This window comes from Drosophila takahashii, chromosome 3L (assembly GCF_030179915.1).
Source record: "Drosophila takahashii strain IR98-3 E-12201 chromosome 3L, DtakHiC1v2, whole genome shotgun sequence".
NCBI classification, from domain to species: domain Eukaryota; kingdom Metazoa; phylum Arthropoda; class Insecta; order Diptera; family Drosophilidae; genus Drosophila; species Drosophila takahashii.
The window spans coordinates 19,497,667-19,522,634 of NC_091680.1; the positions used below are offsets into that span (position 1 = coordinate 19,497,667).

The 24,968-nt window shown below is 37.2% G+C and overlaps 10 protein-coding genes across 10 annotated transcripts; 8 read left to right on the forward strand and 2 right to left on the reverse strand.

Annotated features, from left to right (window-relative positions):
- The first annotated feature begins 324 nt into the window (after positions 1 to 324).
- Positions 325 to 469, forward strand: LOC123003005 (uncharacterized). The gene has a single exon (XM_044394001.2). The coding sequence runs from the start codon at positions 326 to 328 to the stop codon at positions 467 to 469; it is 144 nt and encodes a 47-aa protein (XP_044249936.1). The 5' UTR covers position 325.
- A 424-nt stretch (positions 470 to 893) lies between these two features.
- On the forward strand, positions 894 to 1,556 carry LOC108063690 (mucin-like protein 2). Its single transcript, XM_017150848.3, has one exon. The coding sequence runs from the start codon at positions 937 to 939 to the stop codon at positions 1,339 to 1,341; it is 405 nt and encodes a 134-aa protein (XP_017006337.2). The 5' UTR covers positions 894 to 936; the 3' UTR covers positions 1,342 to 1,556.
- Positions 1,557 to 2,840: 1,284 nt separating this feature from the next.
- LOC108063726 (uncharacterized) lies at positions 2,841 to 3,202 on the forward strand. The gene has a single exon (XM_017150899.2). The coding sequence runs from the start codon at positions 2,856 to 2,858 to the stop codon at positions 3,039 to 3,041; it is 186 nt and encodes a 61-aa protein (XP_017006388.2). The 5' UTR covers positions 2,841 to 2,855; the 3' UTR covers positions 3,042 to 3,202.
- Positions 3,203 to 3,244: 42 nt separating this feature from the next.
- Positions 3,245 to 3,707, forward strand: LOC108063722 (uncharacterized). The gene has a single exon (XM_017150895.3). The coding sequence runs from the start codon at positions 3,303 to 3,305 to the stop codon at positions 3,669 to 3,671; it is 369 nt and encodes a 122-aa protein (XP_017006384.2). The 5' UTR covers positions 3,245 to 3,302; the 3' UTR covers positions 3,672 to 3,707.
- Positions 3,708 to 3,864: 157 nt separating this feature from the next.
- LOC108063720 (uncharacterized) lies at positions 3,865 to 4,465 on the forward strand. Its single transcript, XM_017150892.3, has one exon. It carries the CDS (start codon positions 3,885 to 3,887, stop codon positions 4,422 to 4,424), a length of 540 nt encoding a protein of 179 aa, XP_017006381.2. The 5' UTR covers positions 3,865 to 3,884; the 3' UTR covers positions 4,425 to 4,465.
- An 86-nt stretch (positions 4,466 to 4,551) lies between these two features.
- On the forward strand, positions 4,552 to 4,903 carry LOC108063725 (uncharacterized). Its single transcript, XM_017150898.3, has one exon. The coding sequence runs from the start codon at positions 4,652 to 4,654 to the stop codon at positions 4,901 to 4,903; it is 252 nt and encodes an 83-aa protein (XP_017006387.2). The 5' UTR covers positions 4,552 to 4,651.
- A 6,564-nt stretch (positions 4,904 to 11,467) lies between these two features.
- ind (intermediate neuroblasts defective) lies at positions 11,468 to 12,559 on the forward strand. Its single transcript, XM_017150887.3, has one exon. It carries the CDS (start codon positions 11,543 to 11,545, stop codon positions 12,503 to 12,505), a length of 963 nt encoding a protein of 320 aa, XP_017006376.2. The 5' UTR covers positions 11,468 to 11,542; the 3' UTR covers positions 12,506 to 12,559.
- Positions 12,560 to 13,094: 535 nt separating this feature from the next.
- On the forward strand, positions 13,095 to 14,067 carry Rpn12R (Regulatory particle non-ATPase 12-related). The gene has a single exon (XM_017150888.3). The coding sequence runs from the start codon at positions 13,186 to 13,188 to the stop codon at positions 13,972 to 13,974; it is 789 nt and encodes a 262-aa protein (XP_017006377.2). The 5' UTR covers positions 13,095 to 13,185; the 3' UTR covers positions 13,975 to 14,067.
- Positions 14,068 to 19,661: 5,594 nt separating this feature from the next.
- LOC108063689 (uncharacterized) lies at positions 19,662 to 20,331 on the reverse strand. The gene is made up of 3 exons (XM_017150847.2): positions 20,275 to 20,331; positions 19,901 to 20,218; positions 19,662 to 19,841 (listed from the first exon to the last, which is right to left on the reverse strand). Exons 1-3 carry the CDS (start codon positions 20,329 to 20,331, stop codon positions 19,662 to 19,664), a joined length of 555 nt encoding a protein of 184 aa, XP_017006336.2.
- A 442-nt stretch (positions 20,332 to 20,773) lies between these two features.
- LOC108063687 (uncharacterized) lies at positions 20,774 to 21,471 on the reverse strand. The gene is made up of 3 exons (XM_017150846.3): positions 21,375 to 21,471; positions 21,003 to 21,320; positions 20,774 to 20,938 (listed from the first exon to the last, which is right to left on the reverse strand). The coding sequence occupies exons 1-3, from the start codon at positions 21,429 to 21,431 to the stop codon at positions 20,774 to 20,776; spliced, it is 540 nt and encodes a 179-aa protein (XP_017006335.2). The 5' UTR covers positions 21,432 to 21,471.
- Between the last annotated feature and the right edge of the window lie 3,497 nt (positions 21,472 to 24,968).

Here is a 24,968-nt window from a genome sequence, read left to right on the forward strand (position 1 = left end):
TCGTGGACTTCGCCTCACGCTAAAATTTTCAATACAACATATTTAATTATTTACTCATTTAAAAAATCTTACAAAATTATTATTATAATATTTTAATTATAATCATTTGTTCAATGGTGGGAATGACTACATATTTTCCAATTTCCCTAGGGTATGTTTAGAGCATTTCCTGTAGTCTCTCAAATATTGGCTTTTCATTATATAAATATTAGTTTGTTAAATAAAGTGCAGTCATTGCGAAGTTCCAAGAGAGACTTTTAAAACAAACAAGATGTGTATATAAAAGCTAGTGCATTATCATTATCATTTATCTATACATATAAAGATGCACTATTTGATGGTACTTGTCCTGATTGCACTTTTGGCCATGGCCTTTGTGAACGCAAGCCCAGTTCCGGATCCAAACGGAGATGTGCTAGTCATCGTCAACCAAAAACTACCAGATTGGACTACAACTACGCCCGCTTAAGTCCTTATAGAAATTGTTCTCAGTGAAGTGTATATTCCTATTTAAAAATGCGTCATGATGTTAATAATTGTAAATTCACTGACGCATTTGTTCAAGTCTTAATGCGTAATTGACTTTTTGAATAACAGAAACCACTTCTATCAATAAATATTGCAGCGAAGAAATTTTTAAAAATTGTTTTTAATTATAATTAAGAACCACAAAGGAGGTGTGGTACAATCATGATTCATAAACACCGTAATGCAAATAAAACTAGCAAATTCGAAGAATGTTATCGATGGACAAAATGCGTCAAAGAACAATAGTACATTAAGCAATTGTTCAAATATGAAATTCGTATTGGAATCGTCTATCCAATAATAACAAGCGTTTCTGCCAAAAATGTAACAAATTTTCTGTATAAAAGCCGAATGATTGGGTGAAATTTATAAACAGTTTGGAATTTTTTTCGAGCCTAAACACAAAAAATGCGTTTCTTGATTGTCGTTTCTCTTTTGGCTTTCATAGCCGTTGGCTTAGTGACTGCCCGTCCAGCTGAGGATGAGGAGTCCTCTGGCCAGGAAAATGCAGTTGAGGATTCGTCTAACAACGATGAAGAAAATAACACAATTGTTGCTGAAGAAGAATCTGCTGATGAAGAAACCCAGGATTCTGGCAATGGGGAAAACCAGGAATTCGGAGGAGGTCAGGACTCTGCCAATAAGGAAAGCCAAGAAGAACCCAATAAGGAGGACAATCAGGAAAGCTCTGGCGATGAGACCAATTCCGAAACGAGAGGGGATGATAACAACGAGGGAGATAACAACGAAAACAGGGATAACAACGAAGGTGGAGATAACACCGAATCGGAGGATAACAATGATGAGCAATAACCAAGAAACAAACTCGACCATTTAGGCCAAGCTTCGGAAACAATAAGCCTCTTTTTCTCTATGCCAAACCCATTGTCCTCCATTAGGACTAAGCTTTTTTGGTGTGTTCCAAAATAATAAAATGGTTATATATTAAAATATGTTTGATGTTGTTACCGAAGAAAAAAAGGCTTTCATTATGCAAAAAAAAAACAAATAAAATATAAAACAAAACAGCGGTTGGTTTTTGCTATTTAAGAAAACGCCCTAAAGTATGAAATACTTTGGAAAATCAGCTTAAGACAAGAGGCTTGTCCATTGGGTGTTCAATTTTATTTTATTTGACTTCAAAACTTTAGTCGTAGTTATAGATTACAGTCGAAGTTAAAGTCTTAATGACTATTTTAATTTAATTTTATCAATTTTAAATATTATTATACGCTACACGTTTAAAAACGTATTATTTAAAGCGCTAGTCACACAGGAAAGTCTTTTTAGTATTACTAAAATTATTTTTCGTGCTGCAGAATGCATCAAAAAACGACAGTATTTTGTAATATTTTCTCTGGAAAAAAGAGAATAAAAAGCAGACTGCTTATTATATATTTTATCAGTACCTATATATAGTACCTACACTGTTTGGTATCCGCTGAGTTACATCATCAGGTGATGGAAATGTTTGCAGATTAAACTGCACTGTTTATTTCTCAATATGGCGATTTAAAGATTGAACAGCTTGACAGTTATAGCTTTATTGAACGAATGAAATTGTTTCCGCTTTTTTTTATATAAGAAAGATAACTTTATAGGAAAACGAAGTAGTTACCGGAGAATTTTAAGACGATAAAGATGAGATTCTCAGTAGTTTTTGCTCTTGTGGCTTTTCTGGCCATTTCGGTGGTAACAGCAGTTCCATCTACAAACAGTAGTAGTAATCAAGGCAGCCCTAATAATCGAACAATCCTTCCGTTCTTCCGATTTCCTACTTGGTGGAAATAGGGCTGTAATTTTGAATACAATGACATGGTAATGACTTGATGGAACCTAATGGCAAAACTTATCACCGTGAACCCTTAACAAACCTTCTTATTGTCTAGAATAAATTCACAAAAATACTTGCTTATAAAACTTTCCACTGAGACAATTGTAGCGGTAGTCAGACACGATAATTTACTTAAAGTAAAAGTTTAAAAAAGTAAAAAATACTTTGCGTTCTGCAGAATGCATTACTAATTTGTATACAAGTTTTTTGTCAAATTTTCGCTGAAGAAAGCTAGTAATAAAGCAACGTGCTCATTATTTATTTCATCATTACCTTTATAAAACTTATAGTATCTGCTCGGTTACATCGTCAGGTGACGGAAGTGTTTGCAGATTAAACTGCACTGTTTATTTCTGAATATAGCTACTTAAAGATTGCACAGCTTGCAGTTAAAACTTTTCTGAACATATGACATTTTTTCCCGCTTTTTTATATAAGAAGATAAATTTATAGGAGATCGATGTAGTTACTGGAGAGTTTCAAGAGGATTAAGATGCGTTTCCTAGTAGTTTTTGCCCTGGTGGCCTTTCTGGCTCTTTCGGTTGTGACAGCATTTCCACCTACTAACAGTAGCAGTGATCAAGGCAACTCTAACAATCGATCAACTATTGGTCCCTTCCCCCGATTTCCTCCGTGGTGGGGAATTGGTCCTGTCATTTTTAACACCACGACATGGTAATGACTTAATGGAAACCAACTGCAAAACATATCACTGTGAACCCTGCATAAACCTTTTTTATTCTCTAAAATAAATTCACAAAAATACTTGCTTGTAAAACTTTCCACTGAGACAATTGTTCAAACACCAAAAGCGTAAATAAAGATTTCGTTTAAAATCAACGAATTGTCTAAAATTGGCGAGACTTTTCCTATAAAAAGCTGGAAGCTGTTTGAAATTGGAAAGCAGTTTTCGTAATAGCTTCTTAGACTCAAGTTCAAAATGCGTTCCCTGTTTGTCGTCGCTCTGTTGGCCTTCTTGGCTGTTGGCTTTGTGGCCGCTCGTCCCGCTGAGGATGAGGAGTCCTCCTCTTCTGCTGTGGTGGATAGCACTGCTGTGGATTCGACCAGCAATGATGCTGACACCACTAAAGCCACCGAGGAGAAGACCGAGGGATCCACTGATGATAAAGACACTACGGCTACCAAAGCTTCGGCTGTTGAAGAAACTGAAGAGTCCAGTGATAATGCCGAGACGGAGAATGATACCACCACTGAGGCAGTCAAGAAGCACATTCGCCCCTTCTGGCCCAGGTTCGGAGGTCATGGACCCGTTGTGATCAGGCGTCATCCCGGCCTTGAAACCGTCTAAGCTCTATAAGCTTTCTTGCTATAGATTTCTCTAATCTGCTTCTTATTTTTTCCTAAATAAAGAAATTTCAATTTAAAAAACTTAAACCAGTTTTTGTAAATATTTCAATACTCTCCTTGTCTAACTTCCCAAAAAAAACTCTCTCTAGAAAAAACTTTTAAAACAGTTGTTTCCAATGTCGCGGCAACCAGTATTGTTCAGAACGTTGAAGAAATGCGTGCCTTTTGTATTCTAAGTCTGATCGCTTGCTTGGCTATAGCCATGATCTCTACAAAGCCATTGGAAGAATCGAGCTCCCGGAAAGATTTGAAACCGCTTAATAAAACGGAAATAGCTAATATGATCAAGGAGTTGCAGTTATTAGAAAAATTAGCCAACGAAACATACTATTCACCAGATCCAAAAACTCAGGAGACATATTTGACCAAGGAACCAACTGGTGAAGAAACCAAAGAACCAACTGGGGAGGAAACTAAGGAACCAACTGGGGAGGAAATCAAGGAACCAACTGGGGAGGAGGTAAAGATTCCAACTGGAGAGGTAATAAAGATTCGAACGGGTGAAAATGGAGAAGAAGAGTTCTTCATTGTGGAGGAAGATGAAGACGAAGATGATGCCACCTTGGACAGACCCACTGAAGCTATACCAGTCAACTTTCTCAAATACCCCGAACATGCACCCGACTTTAAGGCCTATCCACGGTTTGCCATGCTCAGAAACGGTTATGTGCATCACATGAACTTGGACTTTTGAGTGTACGCAATTCATCACAAAATAAATGATAATGACGTGTCCCCAGTTTATTTTGCTAGATGGGGAAATTCCGACGGCAGTTAAGTTTACACAGCTGTCTCACTAGACAAAAGTCTAGAGCGTTAGAACTGGGGTATCTGAGTGCGAGTTTGTTTTTCCATAGTTATACCTTAAAACAGTGTGCTTCGAACCACGCATTTAAATAGTTTTATTTTGGAGTTCCCAAAATGCGTCTCACCTGTGGACTTTTGTCAATTTTGGTTGTAACGTTTATGCTTGCGTTAAGTACTAATGCTGAATCATCTGGAAAATCCCGAAACCGAGAAGATCGTTTTGATCTGGAGAACGAGAGCATTGAAAGTGGGGAGAATGACGAGTTAATTGCGTCATGTGAAAGTGAGGAGAGTGCGGAAAACTATAGCTGCCGGCAGAGGAAAACGGAATACCCGAAACGAAAGACTTTCCGATTTGCATTTTAAGAATTAATTTAGTTTTTTTTTAATTTTCATTTGAATAAAATGGTAATTTACAAAATATATGTTAAATTGCGTGGTTTTTTCTTGGAGTTAGTTTGGTAAAACCTACCACAAATTGTAGAAAAAATCTAAATCTAGAATCTAGATGCCTTGAAGATGAGGTAAGATAATTTAAACATTTATTCTGAAGAAGAAGAAATACATAAAATAAATTTAAATATTTATTAAATAATAGAAGAAAACAAGAAAGGAAGCTAGCTTCGGCCAGCCGAAGCTTATATACCCTTGCAGATCATTCCTATTAATTAACAAATCGCAAAAATGTTCAATTTTCTAATATTTCTCATTAATTTTCCGATCGTTCCTATGGCAGCTATATGATATAGTCGTCCGATTTTGATCAAATTAAAATTGAAATTCGGAAATATTTAAAAAGAGTTATATCCTAGAGTAGAAGATAATACAATAAAAACCAAAGAAGCTAGAATTTGTTTCCTATTACTTTTCCATTAATTTTCCGATCGTTCCTATGGCAGCTATATGATATAGTAGTCCGATTTTTTAAATAATTAATTCGAAATTCAGAAATATTTAAAAAATAACATCCCCAAAAGTAGAAGGTAATATTTCAAAAAACACCGAAGCTAGAATTTTTTAAAGCTTTTTTCTTCCGATCCTTCCTATGGGAGCTATAAGATATAGTTGTCCGATCCGGTCGGCTCCGACATATATACTACCTGCAATAGAAAGAAGACTTTTGCGAAAGTTTCGTCCCGATAGCTCAAAAACTGAGAGACTAGTTTGCGTAGAAACAGACAGACGGACAGACGGACAGACGGACAGACAGACAGACGGACAGACGGACAGACGGACATGGCTAGATCGACTCGTCTTGTGATGCTGATCAAGAATATATATACTTTATGGGGTCGGAGACGTCTCCTTTACTGCGTTGCAAACTTCTGACTGAAATCATAATACCCTCTGCAAGGGTATAAATATATCATCCTTTTGGGTAACTTTAATAAATTAATAAATACCTTTCTAAAACTAAAATTTATAAATATTTTTTTCTAGTGATTTCAACTCACCGGCAACATGGTTATGGTAAGTTCCGCGGTCCTGGGGGCCGCAGCCGGTACCGGACTGGCTCTGATCCTGGCCGTGACAATCGTCATGTACCGCTACTACCTTCTGCGTAAGCGAGGAAAGGAGTGGGACGAACTGGACCGCTGGGAGGAGACCCGCATAATGCGAAAGCTGCAGATGAAGGTAGGTGGCTGACGTTAATGTGATTGCGGCCAAGGCGGAGAAGGACTCCCCGTTGAGTGGCAGACGCAGAGCTGACACTACCAGGCCTGAATGCAATGGAGCAAGAAGTTTGCTAAATCGCGTGGGAGGACATACCGATTTAAATTACATAGGTCAAATGGGTTTTAAAGCCTTTTCAGGGGGTAATTTTTCTGTAAATGGTCTACCACAACTTGCTTATCATCACTTAAAACAAAAAAAAATTATTTTAGCTTTAAGTGTTAAATACATTTTAATGAGATATTAGTGAGATTTATAAGATTTATCTTCAGGAACAGCGAAATAAACACGAAATAATGAATAGTTGAAGTAAAATACATTCTACATTTACGTAGCAGTGGCGCCACTATTTTAAGTTCACACTGCGCTTATCTCTGCAACTACAATACTCTACGTCCATATTTGACATTTGTGTAAAATACTGGTTTTTCGGAAAGTAAAATGCGGGGTTAACACAGAAATCTCTTTCGTTGGAACTCGTCTGAAGTTCCTACGTACATCAATACATATTACTACTACTGACATTCCTAATACAAAACTTATAAAGTTAAGGGTGAATTTACTTTTGTTTAATTGTTGACATAAACATTTTTTAATTTAAATTAATTGTTTTGGAGGAATTGGGTTTGAAAATGTATGGGGAATAATAATAGCCACATATAGATGGTTTAAATTATGGAAAGTATTAAAATGAAGTTAAGTATGATAAAATCAAAATAAATTCAGAAAATTGTTGTGTTTATTGAATAAATGTGGATTTTAGGGGCCATCCAAAAATAAATGTTAGCTTTAATCTATTGATTTGGGACTGTTGACTGGAGTTTTGTATTTTTTTTATTTTTTTAATAAATATGAATATTACTTTTTCACAATTTTCTTTCGATGATACAACAAACGACCTGTTATGATTGGGTTTCTAGACTTATGTTCAGATTCTCAAAGTCTCTGCTATCTATTAATCACAACCCAGACAACTGCGTTGGGCAGCCATTTTGAATCCGTGGGAAATCAAAAGGATCGCAGACAACCACAAGGATACAAATGTATCTGCTGCGAGCGGCTGCAATCTAATGAAAACCCCGGCGATGTCTCAGAGGCCGTATCAAAATCTGTTTCATTATGCATTTGATATACCCCTCGGCCAGTCGCCGGATCTCGAGGGTTGTTCCGATTCGGAATCTTACCTTGTTTCCATGGATTTGGATGGTTTTGGATGGTGACCTAACCCAACGCGTGCTGGCGGAAGGGGAGGATCAGTGAAGCGTTTTATGATTGCAAATGCTGTTTTTATTAACTAACTGGCTTTGCTCGTTGACAGCGGGGGTAAGTGGTGGACTTAAGGGTGCTAAGCGTTTCTGGTTTCGTTTTGTTTGCTATTTATTATATAATTTGATTAGACGTTAAGTGTTTAAGTGTTTTTTCGGTTTCGGTTTGTTGGGGTGGCTCTGTCACCATTCTCCACTCCACCCCGAATCTTCCCCTTTTCGGCTGACAATGCACACCCAATGCAGGCCCTTCAAACTAGCCACAACATTGACCACAATAAATAGGACCTGATTAATAGCATTGTCCAGCGGCCTTGACCACAGCTAAAAAAGAAACCTATAAACCTCCATTTAAACGGCGGGCCTGGTCCTTCTTTTTTAAGAGTGAGCAGAAAGGAATTTCGCCTTACCTGAATTTCTACCTCACAAGGATCGATCTTTCGGGGACAAAGGACGAAACTAAACTGCAGATCACTGCAAGTGCGTATCGTGTTTGGGTCCTTTGTCCAATGTCTTTTGTCCAGCCACTGACTTTCATTCATGAAAATAATACTCGAAAATAGAATGAAAAAGTTCCCTTTGTTTTGGTTGGCATTTTTGGACATTTGGCGGTGCGATACTTTGATATTTGTTTTCTATAGTTGAAAAACAGTTATGAATAGCCATCAAGAAAGCGACTTTGTTTTACTTATAAGTATCACATAAATTTTTTCGAATATTTTGGATCTGGATTTGGAACACATAACGAATAATAAATTTATGAAAAAATAACTATACACCGCATTATATCCAAAACATTTTTATATATCTGCTTTCTCGCGATTATTAATAATCATTAATATTATTTTGTATAAAACAAATAAAGTACCAAAAATACCAGTAAAGTACAAAATCTGGAAATCGATTGCAAAAAAAGTATTTCTGGTACTCAAGTATTTCTGGTCCCAAACCTGTTTATTTGCTTTTAATTAAGAATTTAATTTCTCACAGAACGATAATAATATTCATGGATATGTACGATTCCCCCACATTAAAAAGCATAAAAACCCATCCTAAATCCAGTATCCTGAGGCCTATTGACTCAGAAACACGCAGAGAGGCCATACTCAACCTCAAAGCTCATTCGTAAATTATTCAGGGGTAAATAATAACTTATCCGAGCACATGCATGAGCCTTTATAAAACAGCTTGGGCTATAATGAAGTCATATTTGTTAAACCAACAAATATACAAAACGAGAGAGTGGAAAAACAAACCCTTGGCTAAGTAGCAACAATGGCAACTACAACAATCAGTCAAAATGCAAATGTCACAACCAATTAATGTCAATAAATGATTAACCCAATGCCCAGTCATAAGGGTTTCGAGAGCCCTCGTTGGTGGTGGTTCCGTATTTCTTTCAAAACACCCCTTTAATAGACCAAATCCGGTTTGAAGTTTTTTTTTCCCGGCTCAGTTAGTTTTGCGTTGTATCCATATCAAAAATTTAAGGGGAAGTAAACATTTCGATATGCTTTCATTTGTTCAGCGTTTAGGCGACTTTTGTTCACAATTAAATTGAAATTGTTCGCTTGAATGAAGCCGATGAGAAGATAGATAAAAGAAATTTCCATATTTCTAAATCCGTAACATTTGCTTTCTCTATAAGCCAAAGACAAGGTCTAAGTCAATAGCACGATCCAATTCTGGAAAAAAGGAAACCCGAATCAATCGAGCATGAAATAATCGTAGACAAAAAACGGAAGTGGTCAATGAGAAAATCTCAAGTGGCCCAAAACAATTGGTAAAAGGCGGTCAAAAGGACCTCTCGCACGAGACCAACGCACCGCCCAAAGAGATGGAATTCTAGTAAAAATATTAACACAACAGCAGATGCTCTCGATCTGGATATTGACCAGGGTCCAGATTCTTTTATTTTTTTGCACAACCCGCCAATTAAGCAGAAGCCAAAAACCTTAAAAAGTAGGCGAACATTCGGATCGCCTACGAAGAAGTCGGGGCTCACAATTAACAATTAACGTCAGCAATTGTGATCCGTTTTATAGCCACTTAACATACGATCAACTGGCAGGACGACGACAATGCCGCACCTCGGCACAAAGGCCATGAAAAGGACAATTATAGGTAAATCCTTAAAGTCAGTTAACAAATGATAAAACTGCCGCCATAATTCTGTGTAATGTAGCCCAAAAACAACATTCGGCGACGTTCTGTCTGGCTAAGATGTCCTGACCTGGCCCAAAACACACACAAACAAAGGCGCAACGTGCGTCGTGTCGAGGATTTGTCAAAGGACCAAAAGGACTGCATCCATGAATGGGATAGTCCTGAATGGATGATCCCTGCCGCATTGTTCGCCGTAGTTGCACAAGCCGAAGAATGCATCAATAAAAATACGCCAGGGCGAGGACTCAAAGGAGAGATATTCCTCAATGTGTTGGAGGGTCCAGAAATCGGGAGTTGGAGAAGTAGAGGTAAAAATCGGGATTTCGGCAGCGACCACTTGGGTCTTAAGTTGCCATGAAATTGGCATTAAACGCTTGGAGGGCTTGCATTTTTCAATGGTTGTAAAATTAATCGATTCGATTGTGGAGAATCACTGAAGAGGTTTTTGTATTTCTTCAATAAATTACAAACAAGATACTACATAAATGACATTGGCTACTCAGTAGATGATTCGTCGAAAAAGATAAAGATAAAGATTATTGCGGCAAACCTTAAAATAAAGCAGGAGGTTTAAATGTTCTAAAAAATTAAATAAACTCGATTTCACCAAAGACTTATTCAAATTTTTTTTTTAATTTAAAGGATTAATAAAGCTTTAATTAACCATAAAAAGTAAAAATATTTTAATATTTATAAAATAAAAAATTTAGTTGTATGAACAGTAGTATAATAAAGTTTTTAAATTTTATCTAAACATACAGGGGTGAAACTAATAAAAACAAATTCAGGAAATACAACCAATTTTGAACAATTTGTACGAAATAAATTTTTATTTATGAAAAAAGGCAATTCTGACCTTCAATCTATAATTATTTAAACGGTCAAGGAAACTAACACAAAAATTCAGAAAATCTAAGAAATCAAAAAAAGTTTAATAAATACATAGATACCCGTCGGATTAATTGATATATTTTTTAACAAATTTTACAAATCTCCTGTTTTATGATTATATTAAAGCTATTTATAACGAATAAAACGGTGTAAGTCACAGGCTTAGTAAATGCTTTTGCGTATAAACCGACGCTTATTAATGAGTGCTACCATCTTATTAGATTTACTTTTGCATTATTAGATATTGGTTTCCAAGCATTGAAACATCTTTCAATCTTTGCTTCGATCTGTGAATTAAGTTAAAATTAAATGACTTCTGTAATTTTCTATATTAATTGAACGCTGTTGAGTAATCAACGCAAAAAAAAAACATAGTTTTTCTTGGTCAGTTTTTGGATAATATAATTGTTTTCCCTTAAATTCCTCAACATTTTTTGATAATTTAATTGTTTTTCCCTATTTTAAATTGAATCAAAACCAAACTGAATGGAGTAATTAAATCTAGCTTAGGCTGCACTAATTCGGTTTCGTTTAAAAAGCTTTTACGCACTCTCTTCAACTTTCAATTAAACTCGACTGATAATACGAAATGGAAAGGAAGATTCGTTCCGCAAGGACACAGATACGGAGCCACTCACACAAGCAGTGTGCCAGAGGGTTCGCCATTGTCCTTGCACACAGACACAGTGAGGCATCATCGTTTACCTGCCATTTGTTTTGTGAATGTGAGTGATCGAACAAGGGCGGAGCGTAAATGGCAACAGTTGCCGCTAAATGGTGACTAAATGGCCGAACAGGCTCGGTTCAAACAACCCTCGAATTGGCCCTCAGGGGTGGGTAAGTGGAATACCAACCCCTGGAACAGGGTCTCGAGGTATATAAGACTCGGGTGAGGGTTCAGCCGGCAGACAGTCTCGCACAGTCAGCGATCGTGTTCAGTCAGCTCAGTCAGCTCATCTCAAAGTCATCTAGAAATCGAAAAATAACAAAATCAACGTAAAAACCGAAAATGTCTCGCTCTTTTCTGATGGATTCCCTGCTCAGCGATAGGCCCAACTTGAGCCAGAAGAAGGAGAAGCTGGGATCGCCAGGAGGAAGTCCTTCGGCCGCCGCCGCAGTGGCCGCAGCTGCCATGTTGCCATCCATTCCCATGCTTCCGTATCCAGCCAGCTATGTGGGCAGCTATCTCTTCTCTTTGGGCATCCAGCAACAGCAGCAGCAGCAGCAACAACAGGCAGCTGCAGCAGCCGCAGCAGCAGCAGCAGCTGCCCTGCAGCAACATCCTCATGTGAGCTCTAGTCCCGGTTCCCTTTATCATCCGTATGCCCAGCTGTTTGCCACCAAGAGGAAGTCCAGCGGCTTCAGCAACTACGAAGGATGTTATCCTTCGCCACCGCTGTCGGCCAATCCCAACTCGCAGCAACTGCCAAGTGCGCTGCACAATCTCTACGGATCGCCAGTTGTGGGTGGTGGACTACCTCTGCCCGAACCCGGCAGCTTCTGCACCTCACCCTCCGCCTCCTCGTCGGCCTCTCTGGATTACACCAACAACTTTGATGAGCCACAGGGAAAGCGATTCAAGCACGAGTCCTCCTGTTCGCCCAGCAGCTCACCTCTGAAGGTTCCCTCGGGGTCCTCGGGAAATCCGGCGGAGATCACACCTCTGATCAACGATTATGCCGATTCCAGCAAGAGGATTCGCACTGCCTTCACCAGCACTCAGTTGCTGGAGCTCGAGCGGGAATTCTCGCACAACGCCTACTTATCCCGCCTTCGTCGCATCGAAATCGCCAACAGGCTGCGTCTGTCCGAGAAGCAGGTGAAGATCTGGTTCCAGAACCGACGTGTCAAGCAGAAGAAGGGCGGCTCCGAAAGTCCCACCTTCAATCTGTCCACCAACTCCAATGGCAGTCCACAGGCCTCTCCCGTCTCTGCTCAAGTCAAGGTCCACGAGTTGAAAGTGGAGGCGTAAAAAACATCTACGAAAATAACTAAGAAATTGTACAGTAAAAATAAGTCTGTTGCTAGCCATAAGTATGTTAAAGTAAATAAATATTAATCAAAATTAAAACTGTTTTTTGTCTATGCTTAGAAAAATATTTCGATAAAAATATCTATACTCCGAAAACACAAAAAAACTGGCGTTACCTCAAATGTAGGATTTAATACCAATTTTAGGAAATTTTGCCTAACATAAGATTTAAGACAACATATTGTCTTAAGTCCATGTTTATTCCATTTTACCTAAAAAATAACTGCAGAGATATTTTCTAGGTAAAAATGTCCACATTTTTATTTAGCAATATGAAGATTTAAATTCAAAATTTAAATAATTTGCCAAAGATCTCCTAACTTAAAGAAAAACTTATAATTGTAATTTGAAAGCGTTTGTATCAAAGATCTCAATTTGTTAATGTTATTTATTTTTAAAGGATTAATAATACCTTTATTTTGCTAAACATATACCCTAACCTCACTATCGAATCTTAATATTCCTATCGAATAAATAATGAGGTAGCAACTCTAGAAAAGTATTTTCACTGCAAATCAAGCAGGTCATGACAATTAATTTACAAACGGTCCTTTCATAAAAAAACCAACCAAAATTTGACTTCTGAAAAATTTAGTCATTGCCGAAACTTTGCTGTCATCATGTCGAATTTGTACACCGAGTTGAAGAACGAGTGGAGCAAACATGCCCCGAATTTGGCCCATTGCTCCCATCTGCTGGATGGTTTCAAATTGGAGCTGGTGAGGTCCAATTTCGGGACAATTCAGGTCTCATCGAGTTCGAAACAAAAGGACCAACTAATCAAATCCCGGGAGATGCTGGAGATCGCCGTGGAACACAGCATTACCATCAGGGATTATGCTGCGTTCGAGAGATACATGGCCCAGTTGAATACCTACTACTATGATTACGACAAGTATCTGGAGTCATCCAAGCACATGCACAAGTTCATGGGTCTAAATCTGCTCTACATGTTGGCCACAAATCGGATTGCCGACTTTCACATTGAACTAGAGCGCTTGCCGTCGGCTTTGCTGCTCCACGATACCTTCATACATCCCGTTTTGGCCCTGGAGAACTACTACATGGAGGGGCGGTACAACAAGATACTGCAAGCCAAGAAATCGATGCCCTCGGAGATCTACGCGAACTTCATGGACATGCTGGTCAACACGGCTCGCGAGGAGATCGCCTCCTGTATGGAGAAGTCTTACCTCAAGATGGCACCCAAACAGGCGGCTCAGCGTTTGGGTCTGCGTCCCGGTTCCAAGGAGCTTTTGGATCTGGCCAACAGACGTCGTTGGCAAATGGATGAGGAGGGGAACTACGACTACGCCGGACTCCATACCAAAACATCGGATAAGGTCCCTGCCAAGGACATTGCCACCCATAATCTCACTTATGCCCAGGAGCTGGAGAAAATTGTTTAAATTGTATTTCTAATCCCCTCAACCAGAAAATAATGTCCGGAATTTATGCATTCATCTTAAAATCAGTAAATACCGAACCGGAAATTTGTCAGATTTAATTTTTCACACATCTCAAGGGCTTCATTCGTTTTTTTTTTTGGCATAAAGTGTGCAAAAATTGAGTTGCTCGAAGGGCCGATAAGTCGACAGGCCTGACAAATTATGGGATAGAAAATGTTTCTGGCGAAATCTCGTTTGCAAATCTGTCATAGGATGATTGTTAGGGGAGCTTAGTGAGTGGCAGTTCTATAGGATGGTTGTTAGGATATAGAGATACGTTCTATAAGAAGGTAGTTAGTCTTAAAATGATTGGTTTGTTAATGGGATATATTGGTTTCTGTTGAAAAATTATTGATATCACCGATGGAGAATATCTCTCGTGAGATTTTAATTATTCTTAAGAGAGTAATTTATATTCACAACACTAATATTACGGAAAATTAGATTAAATATATTTCGCAAATCACTCTTTAAGACAGATATCGATTTTTTAGGTTTGGTATTATAGAATATTCTAAAAGATAAAAGATAAAAAAGATTTTTTAAAGATCCGTTAGTAAATTAGTTCCGCAAGACAACAGAAAATGTACCCAGGCGAAATGTGTGGTCTGCCACCGAAATGCAACCGCAAATGATGACACCGATTCATTTTTGCCGAATCATTGAAAATTCGAATTAATCAAGGACACATTTCGCCAGGGAGTGGGTAGAGTTTTTAAGCATTTCCCACGACACTTCAAATTGCACAAATTAATGATGCCAACTCGGGCGATGCTTATCATTTTAGATATGTCAGCGATTTGTCCAAAATCGAGATTTGTAGGTATAAGTGACAAACCCAAAACGAATCAAGCGCAACAAAACCTGCCCGAGCCGACTCATTCAGCATTCATTGAACGGCGGACAATTCCTCAATGGGTCCTCTAACTTGGAACCGAAACGAGGACTAACTCGTCCTTTTGTCCGATCCCAAGGGGTGCGGTGCTAATAAACGCAATTGCACCTACGCCCCTCTGGGCCTTCGGTCCGAAAATGGAAATCAGAATGCCGATGGGCAAAATAGCCCAGTCGGCGGTTTTAAACAGAATTTCGGTATTCCATTCTCCTTGCTATTCTAGAAAATTTTGGACTCCCCTCTACCTGACCCGAGACCCCGATCGTTATCAACTGGAGTTCTCGGTGTCTTTGCTCAAGTGTGCGCCTCTTCCACTTGAACTGAAGAGCTGGGCTCTTGAGTTTCAAGTGCTGCACCAGCAGGTAAGACTCCTTGACTCCTTTCAGGATCTTCTATTTTTCGCAAATTCATTCAAGGAGCGTAGCGAAAATTGTTGTGCCAAATTGTGTTGCGTGGGCTCTTCGATGGTTATCGGATGGAATTAATTTGATTTTTAGAAAATCACAGATAGCATTTAAAACTAGTCGACTGGATTTTAGGACTGTATTTGCGAAAATTGCATGGGAACACAATTGGGTAGTAACATTACGGAAAGGAAGAAATTAATCAACGCATTAGACAACAATAAAGGGGGTTGTGATTTTATAACATAATGTAAATAATTATTTATAAATAATATTATAATATATAATAATATGAGCCAAAATTGTAAAATTCAATTTTTATAAAACTAAAGAAATTGAATTTTCCAGTTTTATGTCCAGTTAGAAAATATGTTTAATAAAAAAATATATAAATTTTTCCTGACCTTTGAAATTGATACTCTTTCAATATTATTCCTTAAACATCTAACATTTTTATTAAAAATTAGAAATTTTAAACCTAAACGTGCAACTGTTACTTAGCATTATGTTGATATATATGCATAACTTTTAGTTAATGGTATGTTGAATAATATTGGCTTCGGGTTATTATCAAAGTTCCTGAAATATATACATAAACAATGAATAAAACCATTCCAAATATTTTCTAAAACATTGACAAATTTCACAAAATTGTTTCCGTAAACAAATTTGCATACACCTTTTCTCTGAAGGTTCCACTTTTAGAGTTTCCTCTGCCAGATGTCTTGCCAACTTTCGAATACCCCGCTGATTCGAAAATTCCTCGCTGTGCCGATCTCCCGCCCGGCAGACACTTCATGAATGAATACAGCCTCAAGTGCAGAACCTCTTCAGTTTAAAGTGGAATCTTTAGTCTTTGAATCGCTTCCATGAATGAATGCGCTGCACTGCCTGCATCAAGGCTGGGAAATTCCCCTAGGCTCTTTGGGCCTGTTAAAAGATCATTAGGCCAACGCTTCTGGCTAGAACAAATGAAATTCCGTTGAAAATTGCCCGCCTACCTGAAAGCCGAAGGAATATGTCAGGTGTTCAACTCTGGATTCTCTGTCTAGACAGCCTGTCGCCGAAGTACGGAGAGTCCTTAAATTCCCTGTGGTGCAACGGTTGTGGCCTCAAGTGTTTAATTTAAATATATTTTTTTATAAGTATTTCAGCCGCAAGGGAATTCCGAATCCAAATTCTAAACCAGGAAAAATCCCAAAGAGCTTTGAAAACTTTTCCTGACTAACTTTTAGTACTTCTTAAATAAAAAGCTTTCAGGACATAAAGTCTCGATTGTTTTAAAACGTCCTCCAAAGCTTCGAAGCTTTTGCAGCTTAATGGGGGCTCCTTTCAACTCAATTTCAGGGTTAAACTTTTGGGGGCCATTGGGTTGTCACGCAGAAAGCAATAAAACAACTGCAGACTGAGGTAAATCTAAGCTCGCAGTCCAGAAATCCTTTAAGCTTATGCAAATAAAAGCGTGCACACAAAATAAATAAATTAACCGTATATGCTTATGGGTTTGTAGTAGTACGTAGTCTGGGGGGTCAAGCAAAGGTAAACATGTGAGTCCAAATGAGTTTTTACTTTTCCACACATTTGAATTTATTTATTTTCTTGTTTTTAATTATTAGTTCCAGCGAAACGGCTTCCGGTATCCTTGCTTTGACCTAGATTAACCACATATTTATGGCAAATTTACCCATAGAATCCTGGTGGAAAACGTCGATGTTCTTGGGTCACGCAATCGGGGATTTCTGCCTTATGCGCGATATGTGGAACCAGCTAATTGACCCATTAAAGCGGCCTCTAAACATTGTTGCTCCTTGGAGTGCTTTTTAGGTCACAGGATGTGTGAAGCCGTAAAGTTGTCCGCACTTAAGGCGGTAAATTTCGAGGTTTTCTAGCCGGCATAACCAAAACGAATATCATTTAGATTATCGATAATCAAGAAATACAATTTTAGATAGCGTAAATTGTGGTTAAACAAATCTAGGATTAAAGCAAATTATTAATTTAATTAAAATTGCTTTTAAATACCAGTGGCCTAAACGTACAATAACTTTCACTGGCTTTTTTGTGTCTTCTCATCATTTGAAACCTTTATAAATTAATCAATAACACGTGTGTGTACTTGAAAATAAAACAACAAAATTCGAAGAAATGGCTTTTCATGGTAAACAAGGCACAAGCACTCTTTACCGAATTTTATTAAGTTTACCAATTGTTTTGGAACTTAGTGTGCGGGTACTTTTTCAATTATACCCGAGAATGTCGGCTTCCAATAATTATCCCTCCGTAAAAGATTTCAATTTGCTAAGCATCCCGCAGCTTCTATCACCCAACAGTTTGCTATCAGGTCAGCTTTTCACCTCCCCGTAATCGGTGACCCTCGGAGGATTTCTGGAGCCAGCACGTCATCGTCCTTGGCCACACTGTGCATTGTATTTAATGAACTTGTTGTTAGCCGTTCTGGGCTCATCTTCAGCACGTTGACTTGGCCGGGAACACGACCTGGGATCCGATCCGGGGGTCTGGAGCGGAACGATGGAGCAATTTCTGTGGCGCCCCACAGTCGTCGAGTGGCGCCTGTTTAAAATGAGTTTTGTCGCTTCGTTATGCAACTGACGACATACTAGGCATTGAAAGTGAATACACTCAGGGAAAACACTATCAAAACAATAAGAAATATATAAAAAAAATATTTGAAATATTAATCAGATTTTATTTTAAGGATTACTTTTGTTGTCTCAAGAATGTTTTTAGATTTTTAATTTAAGATTGAGTTTTAAAAAATATTATATATCGTTTTAATTTGTATAAACATTATATTATTTTACTGTTATTATTATTTTACAAAGTTAATGAGTAGCATTTAAAAAGCTTGATGAATGTTTTTTTTTCTGATTTTTTTTTATGAAAACATATTCCGAAATAAAGAAAAACATTTCTCTCAGTATGGTAGGCACCGAGGCAAGAAGAATAAGATAAACATACGCACAGAAGACTATCTGCTCAGGACGATGTAATTATGATTGTAGCATATGCCAGGAGGCGCCTACACACTGCGAGGACAATGTCCTTTCTCTCGTCCCCAAAGGAGCCCGATGGCCAGGCGAATTTACATATGGAGAGGAATCAACAGAAATATATAATACATGTGGATCTGTTTATGTGCGTATAGATTACAAGTGAAACTGAATTTATTGCCAGCATACGCATTGAGTGGCACGTGTCCGGATTTCAATTATATAAAAAGCTTAAAACGCACACACGCAGAGATACCTATATTTATATGCGATGAAAAAAACAGGGAATGAACATTAAAGCATTTGAAATTTAAATGGCAGAGCCCAGCTAGACGAAACTTTTGCCCCAAACACCCGCAATGAAAACGGCCTAGAAGTGAATGAACTTGTGTAGGAAAATGGAAAATGGGTTGTCTAAGCCTAGCGAGCTAAAAACGAGGTGCTAAACCAAGAACGCCTTTCTTTGCCGGCTAATCTTTAAGATTAAAGTCAGGATAAGTACATAGGTATTAGCTGCGGAGGAAGGTGGGTCGTTTATGGGGAATAAATGCGAAACCCTTGGAGAAAAACATCTGCCGAAATACAACAAAAAGCCTAAATTCAGTCAAAAAATACGACAAAAATAACGAAGACGAGAAAACAACAGCCATGGCTTTGTTATTAAAAGAGAAGAAAATAAAAAGAAGAAAGCAGCCAGAGATGAAATGAAATCAAGTCGAGAACAGCAAACTGGCAGAGGACATAAATAAATATGCCAGCATATCTGCAGGGCAAAGGCGACGACTGCGTTGACAATTTTCGCCAATGCCGAATGCCAACCCCCCCACTATGCCACCCACTTTTCCACCACCTCCCTCCCGCCCCTCACGTAACGCAAATGGGTTATAGTCGTTGGCACAGGTGGCCTGGCGGGCTTACGAAATGTAAGCAACTTGTTGCTGAAACAGAATCAAAAAAGACGGCCGGAAAAAATGAAGAGCAAACGAAACGAAAGCCCCAGGAAAAATGGGAAAGGCAGGGAAAATGGGAGGGGGAGAGGGGGAAAACAGATAGGGGCCAGAATGTGCAGTGAGCAACAAGCTAAGCCCCTTGTCGATGGTTTGGGCCAAAACTTTTTTTATGCGCACGAGGGCTGAAAAAAGGGGTCTGAATAATTTAAAAACGGTAAACTTGCATTGCACTTCGATAAAAATATTGTAAGGGATGTAATGCTGTATTACCTTGTTTTCAAAACATTTTTAAATTTTGAAAATCTGAAATAAAACAACATTCATATACACATTATTTATTTTGAATATTTTTGCAATAGATCAAATGATATACAAATTATTGGTGCTATCAATTGGATTGTATTCGATCGGATTTCACATGGTCCTCGACAAATAAGAAACTGACATTTGTATCGAATTGCAGTCTCTTATCGAAGTACCATCTTAAGGCCAACAGATATTGACCAGTCGGAAAAGGTAGACCCAATAGTTCAGGCTTCAGATAAAATCCCTCCAAAACCTGTGGTCCCTGCAAATAAATGTAAAATATTTTAAATTGCACAAACAACGAATTTGAAAACATCTTACCACATAGGGACACGTGTGATTAATATTGCTAAATTGTTGAAAGAGCCCGAAAACTATTTTGGCCACAGGATCATATCTTGTTCGCATGAAGCGGCAAGTTTCAATTTTAACGTCGACGAGCCAAGGCTTTAAGCCATTTTCTCTTTTGTAAATCTTAATTTTGGTTTGTATATTAGAAGCTGGATGCAAAATAGTTCCGTTCATATTGAATACAACCCTGTCTCGACTTACGGCCTTTAGACGGCAGTGATGAAACTCAAACCAGGTTTTATTATAGGTCTCACACATAACGTTTGTCATCTTGAAAATGAGCGCAACCTAACAAACTGATTTGAGAATTTAATTCATTATATATATTTGTTTCCTGAACTTACACTAAATTTTGTCAAAAATAAACCAAGTAGAAAACAAATGACTAAATGAAACCGCATTTTGAAAGCTTCCAAAACCATACTAATATTAAGCCAGCCAGACAGGAAGGCAGAATTTAAAAATCAATCGCGCGAGAAATTATAAAGAGTTTAAAAAAATTCGCTTGATTATACCTACTAATGGACTAACCAATTTTTGGAATCTCTATAATAGCTTAATTTCTTAATTAAACATCATTATATATAGAATGTGTTAAATGTACTTTATGATAAACAGTTTCCCAGAAGGTACATAAACATCAGGTCGCTTAATGGTCATCGGTTTATTTACCAACAAATTTATCGGCCACTGCAATTTTAAAATCCAAAACATTTCCCATTTATATGTATGTCCTATTTTAAATTAAAATCCCAAATAAAACAAAAAATGTATTTTTTTTATTTAAAACTGTTAAATACAATATTGTGCAATTTTTTTTTTAATCTTATGATGAATTCTTTCTTAGTTGGATTTCCTGAAATCCTCTTCAAAGATAAAACTGACATTGGTATCGAATTGTAGTTTTCTATCAAAAAACCATCTTATAGCCAACAGATATTGACCCGTTGGAAATGGTAGATACAACAATTCAGGCTTCAGATAAAATCCCTGCAAAACCTGAGGTCCCTGGAAATACATTAAAAATTATATTTTTAATCGCCTAAATAATGATACATAAATAATAGCTTACCACATACGGACACGTGTGGTTAATGTTGCTAAATTGTTGAAAGAGGCCAAAGACAATTTTACCAACAGGATCATAATTTGTTCGCATAAAGCGACAAGTGTCGATTTTGGAGTCAATAAGCCAAGGCTTAAAACCACTTTCTCTTTTGTAAATCTTCATATGAGTGTGTATAATATTAGCCGGATGAAGAATAGTTCCATTCATATTAAAAACAACTCTGTCTCGACTTTGGGCCTTAAGGCGGCAGGTATGGAATTCGAACCACGATTTATTATAGCTTTCACACACAGCGTTCGTCATCTTAAAAACAAGCGCCACCTAGTTAACTCAAATAAGAATTTATTAAAAAATTGTACGGTTCTAGGAACTTACAGTAAAATTGGCAAAAAACACAACCAGGAGAGCACAAAGAACTAAATTGATCCGCATACTGTGCACTTTAAGATACAGAATCAAGTTAAACAAACAAACAGTCAGCTAAAACTCAAAAAGTAATCAAGGGAGACATTATAAAACGTTTTATTAACTTTATTTGAGCTATTAATGTAGATGGTAATATTTGAATTGCTTAATGTCTATATTTGTCATTATGTTATTAAAAATATATTAAGTATAAATAAAGATTACGCCATTCAACTTTTCAGTAAGACTTTCAAACTAAAAAAACAGAATCCATTTATTATTTATTTCATAAAAAACCTTTTCATCTGTTAATAAGATCAAAGTATTATCCCCTTTTTACTTAAAAGTTGTATGTTTCTGGAACTTAACTAGTATTTTTATGTTTTATTAATTTATTTAATTAAATTTAGAATCTAAACTTTTTCTTTCAATTTTTAAAAAATTATTTGGACTTTCCAACATCTTCTACAAACAAAAAACTGACGTTTGTATCGAATGTAAGTTTCTTATTAAAAAACCATCTTAATGCTAAAAGATATTCGCCAGTGGGAAACGGTAGACGTAATAGTTCTGGCTTCAAAACGACTTCCTTCATTATCTGTGGGCCCTGGTAATAGATTCAAAAACATATTGTTAAATGCATAATTAATATGGTGAAAATAACTTACCACATACGGACAAGTGTGGTTAATATTGCTAAATGGCTCAAAGAGGCTGAGGACTATTTTACCGATAGGATCATAATTAATTCGCATAAAACGGCACCAATCGATTTTGGTTTCCATAACCCAAGGTTTATAGCCATTTGCTCTTTTGTAAACTTTAATATGGGTTTGGATATCAAAAGCTGGATACAGAATATATTGGTTCATATTAAGTACAACCTTGTCACGACTTACGGCCTTCAGACGACAGTTATGAAACTCGACCCATGATTTGTTATAGCTTTCACACACAAAGTTTGTAAACTTAAAAACGATCGCGACCTAAATAATTGACTTAAGATTTCAATTCAATATATTGTTATCGTAAACTTACGTTAGATTTAGTAAAAAACACTCCCAGAAGGGCACAAATGACTAAATTGAACCGCATACTGTGAGCTTTAACAAGCAGACTAGAAATAAAAGAAGCAATAGACTGTTGTCATTTTGTCATTAATACTGATTTTACTAATATTTGATATATCTGTTGGTCCATTAATAGTTCTAATCAATATAATTTTAAAATCGTTTTATAATTTCTTACATTATTACGCTTTACATTTCATGTATAATTGAACATTTCAGGAAAGTAGAGTTTGTAAAATTTCAAATCATACTATAATGATCATTATTTAAAATAAAAAGTAATATTTTGTGGTTCTTAATTTTTCATTTTAAATAAATGAAATTGATATATTTTAGATAAAATTAAATTATATATTTATTATAATATTATTTAAATATATATATAACAATATATTTTTTTACAATCGCTAGATAAGGATTTTTAAAAAATGTGGCAAGTGGGTTGAAAAGTTGTATGGTAATTGGATAAACGGATTCACATAAATGGTATCAAACCTCATTAAATTGCTGTATGTTAGACTTTAACGGGGAGTATTAGGAGCGACTTATAAATATCTTTAAAAGTTTGGCAATCGCTTTCATATTTTCGTCCCGCCATCCCTTGAAACAAGCCTCTTCTTGCCACGCCCCTGTTCGCCTGCCTATGCGAATATCGTGCGCTAAAGAGAAGCCTACGATGAGTTGTCTGTACATGTCTGAGTCCAGTGTCCTTTCCCTTTGTCCGTCCCGCCCTGCTTAGCTTGAAGTAGTCTGCCTGAAAAGTTTCCTGTCCACATAAAGTATCCACAGACACACCGACTTACAAACATAAATATATGCACACATTTAGGTTATGGACAGACACACAGCTACGCCATTTGGGGGTGTCCTTATACTATCCTATGCGGTCTGTTTGTCTGTTGCAAACACAATGCAAAACTAGGCAGTCGGTGATTTTCATACCGAAGAAGGAGATACCCTTCTATAAGGAATGGTATTTAACAAGATAATATTCAAATTGAAATAAAGGTACCTATTAAATAATTAAATAAGTTTGAGGAGGAAATTCTAATAAAGTTGTTGAGTTGTAGAATGCTTAATGTATCAAGAGTTCTTAAAAAATGTTCGTAAACTCTTGAAATTGACGGAGGAACCTCTGAGGAACCCATATTATTTTATTGTTATAGTTACTTTAGTTAAAAAGATTTTTTTTTTTTTAAATCGAATTTTTGTTCAGTACGTCCAATAATGGAATTTTGCTGCTGGTGCAAGTCTCTGCGCCAGAAAGTAGGCATTGTTTTTTTTCCACCTGAGTGCCGAGGACCTTGCCATTGGCATTTTGCATTTATGAATCGATAATACCCTCGGGAAGAGTATGGAAAACCTGGGAGGAAGAAGCAGCACGATGCCATTGCCATGGGTAAACTTACTTTGCAGCTTGCTCAATGTCAGCCGTTGTTGGTCTTGCTCTCGCCGTAGCTTCGTGCTTTTGTGTTCCTTTTTTCAGGGGCAAAGATGACAACAGGTAAATAAGGTGGTTGGGTGGTTAGGAGGGGGGCGGTGGGGTGCCGTGCAATGGCAGAGAGCTAAAAAAAAATGTTCTGGGCGCACTTGTGTGCGTCAATTAAGGTCGCTTATGGGTAACTCGAGCCGCAGTTATGGGCGGTCATTAAGACGAAAAAACGCCGAAAAAGTATTCAACAAATTGAATCACTGGCACACACACAAACACACCGATACACAGATATATACATTTAATATCTCCTGGCTCTCCAAAATCATTTCTCCGAGCTTTCAAGGTGAAGTCCCATACATACGCAGGACATTAAAAAGCTGGCGCCAAAGCTTTTTCGAACTAATCACTTTCGTCCTGGAGTTGCCTTTGCCCCGAGTTAAATAGTCCTTAAAATGATAGAAATATAATAGGATCCTAAGGACAGCCAAGTTCTCTATCTAAAACTATAGCATACTTCACGGGTTATAAAGACCACTCCCCAGAAATAATAAAAATAAGAAATGAAGGATGGGGAGAGAGAGCAACAGCTGATTGAGAAACGCACAAGGCAACAAGTTGCGAAAAAGCTTTCGGAGTTCGCATTGAAAGAATTCAATGCCAAAGGAGCTTACACGATTGATACTTTCTCTCTCTCACAGTGTCTCTGTGTGAGTGGTTTGTTGTTGCTGCAGCACTTTAAAAAATTATTCTAATTATGTAAAAATCCTTTTAAATCAAGCTCAAGACTTTAACATAATAATTTTTACAAGAACGACAAGGATATAAAACAGAAATTATGACTACAAATTATATTTCGAATTTAGGACCGACTTTAATGAAATAACGTATATTATTAACTAGTCTTCTAGCAAAATAAAATATATTTTCTGACATAAATACGACAGACAACACGTTGTAAATGTTTTAAAATCAAAACTTATTTTATTTTTATTTTCTATAAACTATTTTTGTAATTGTTTCTCCAGTTTAAGGCTACATTCCATACTGAAATTATTTTTT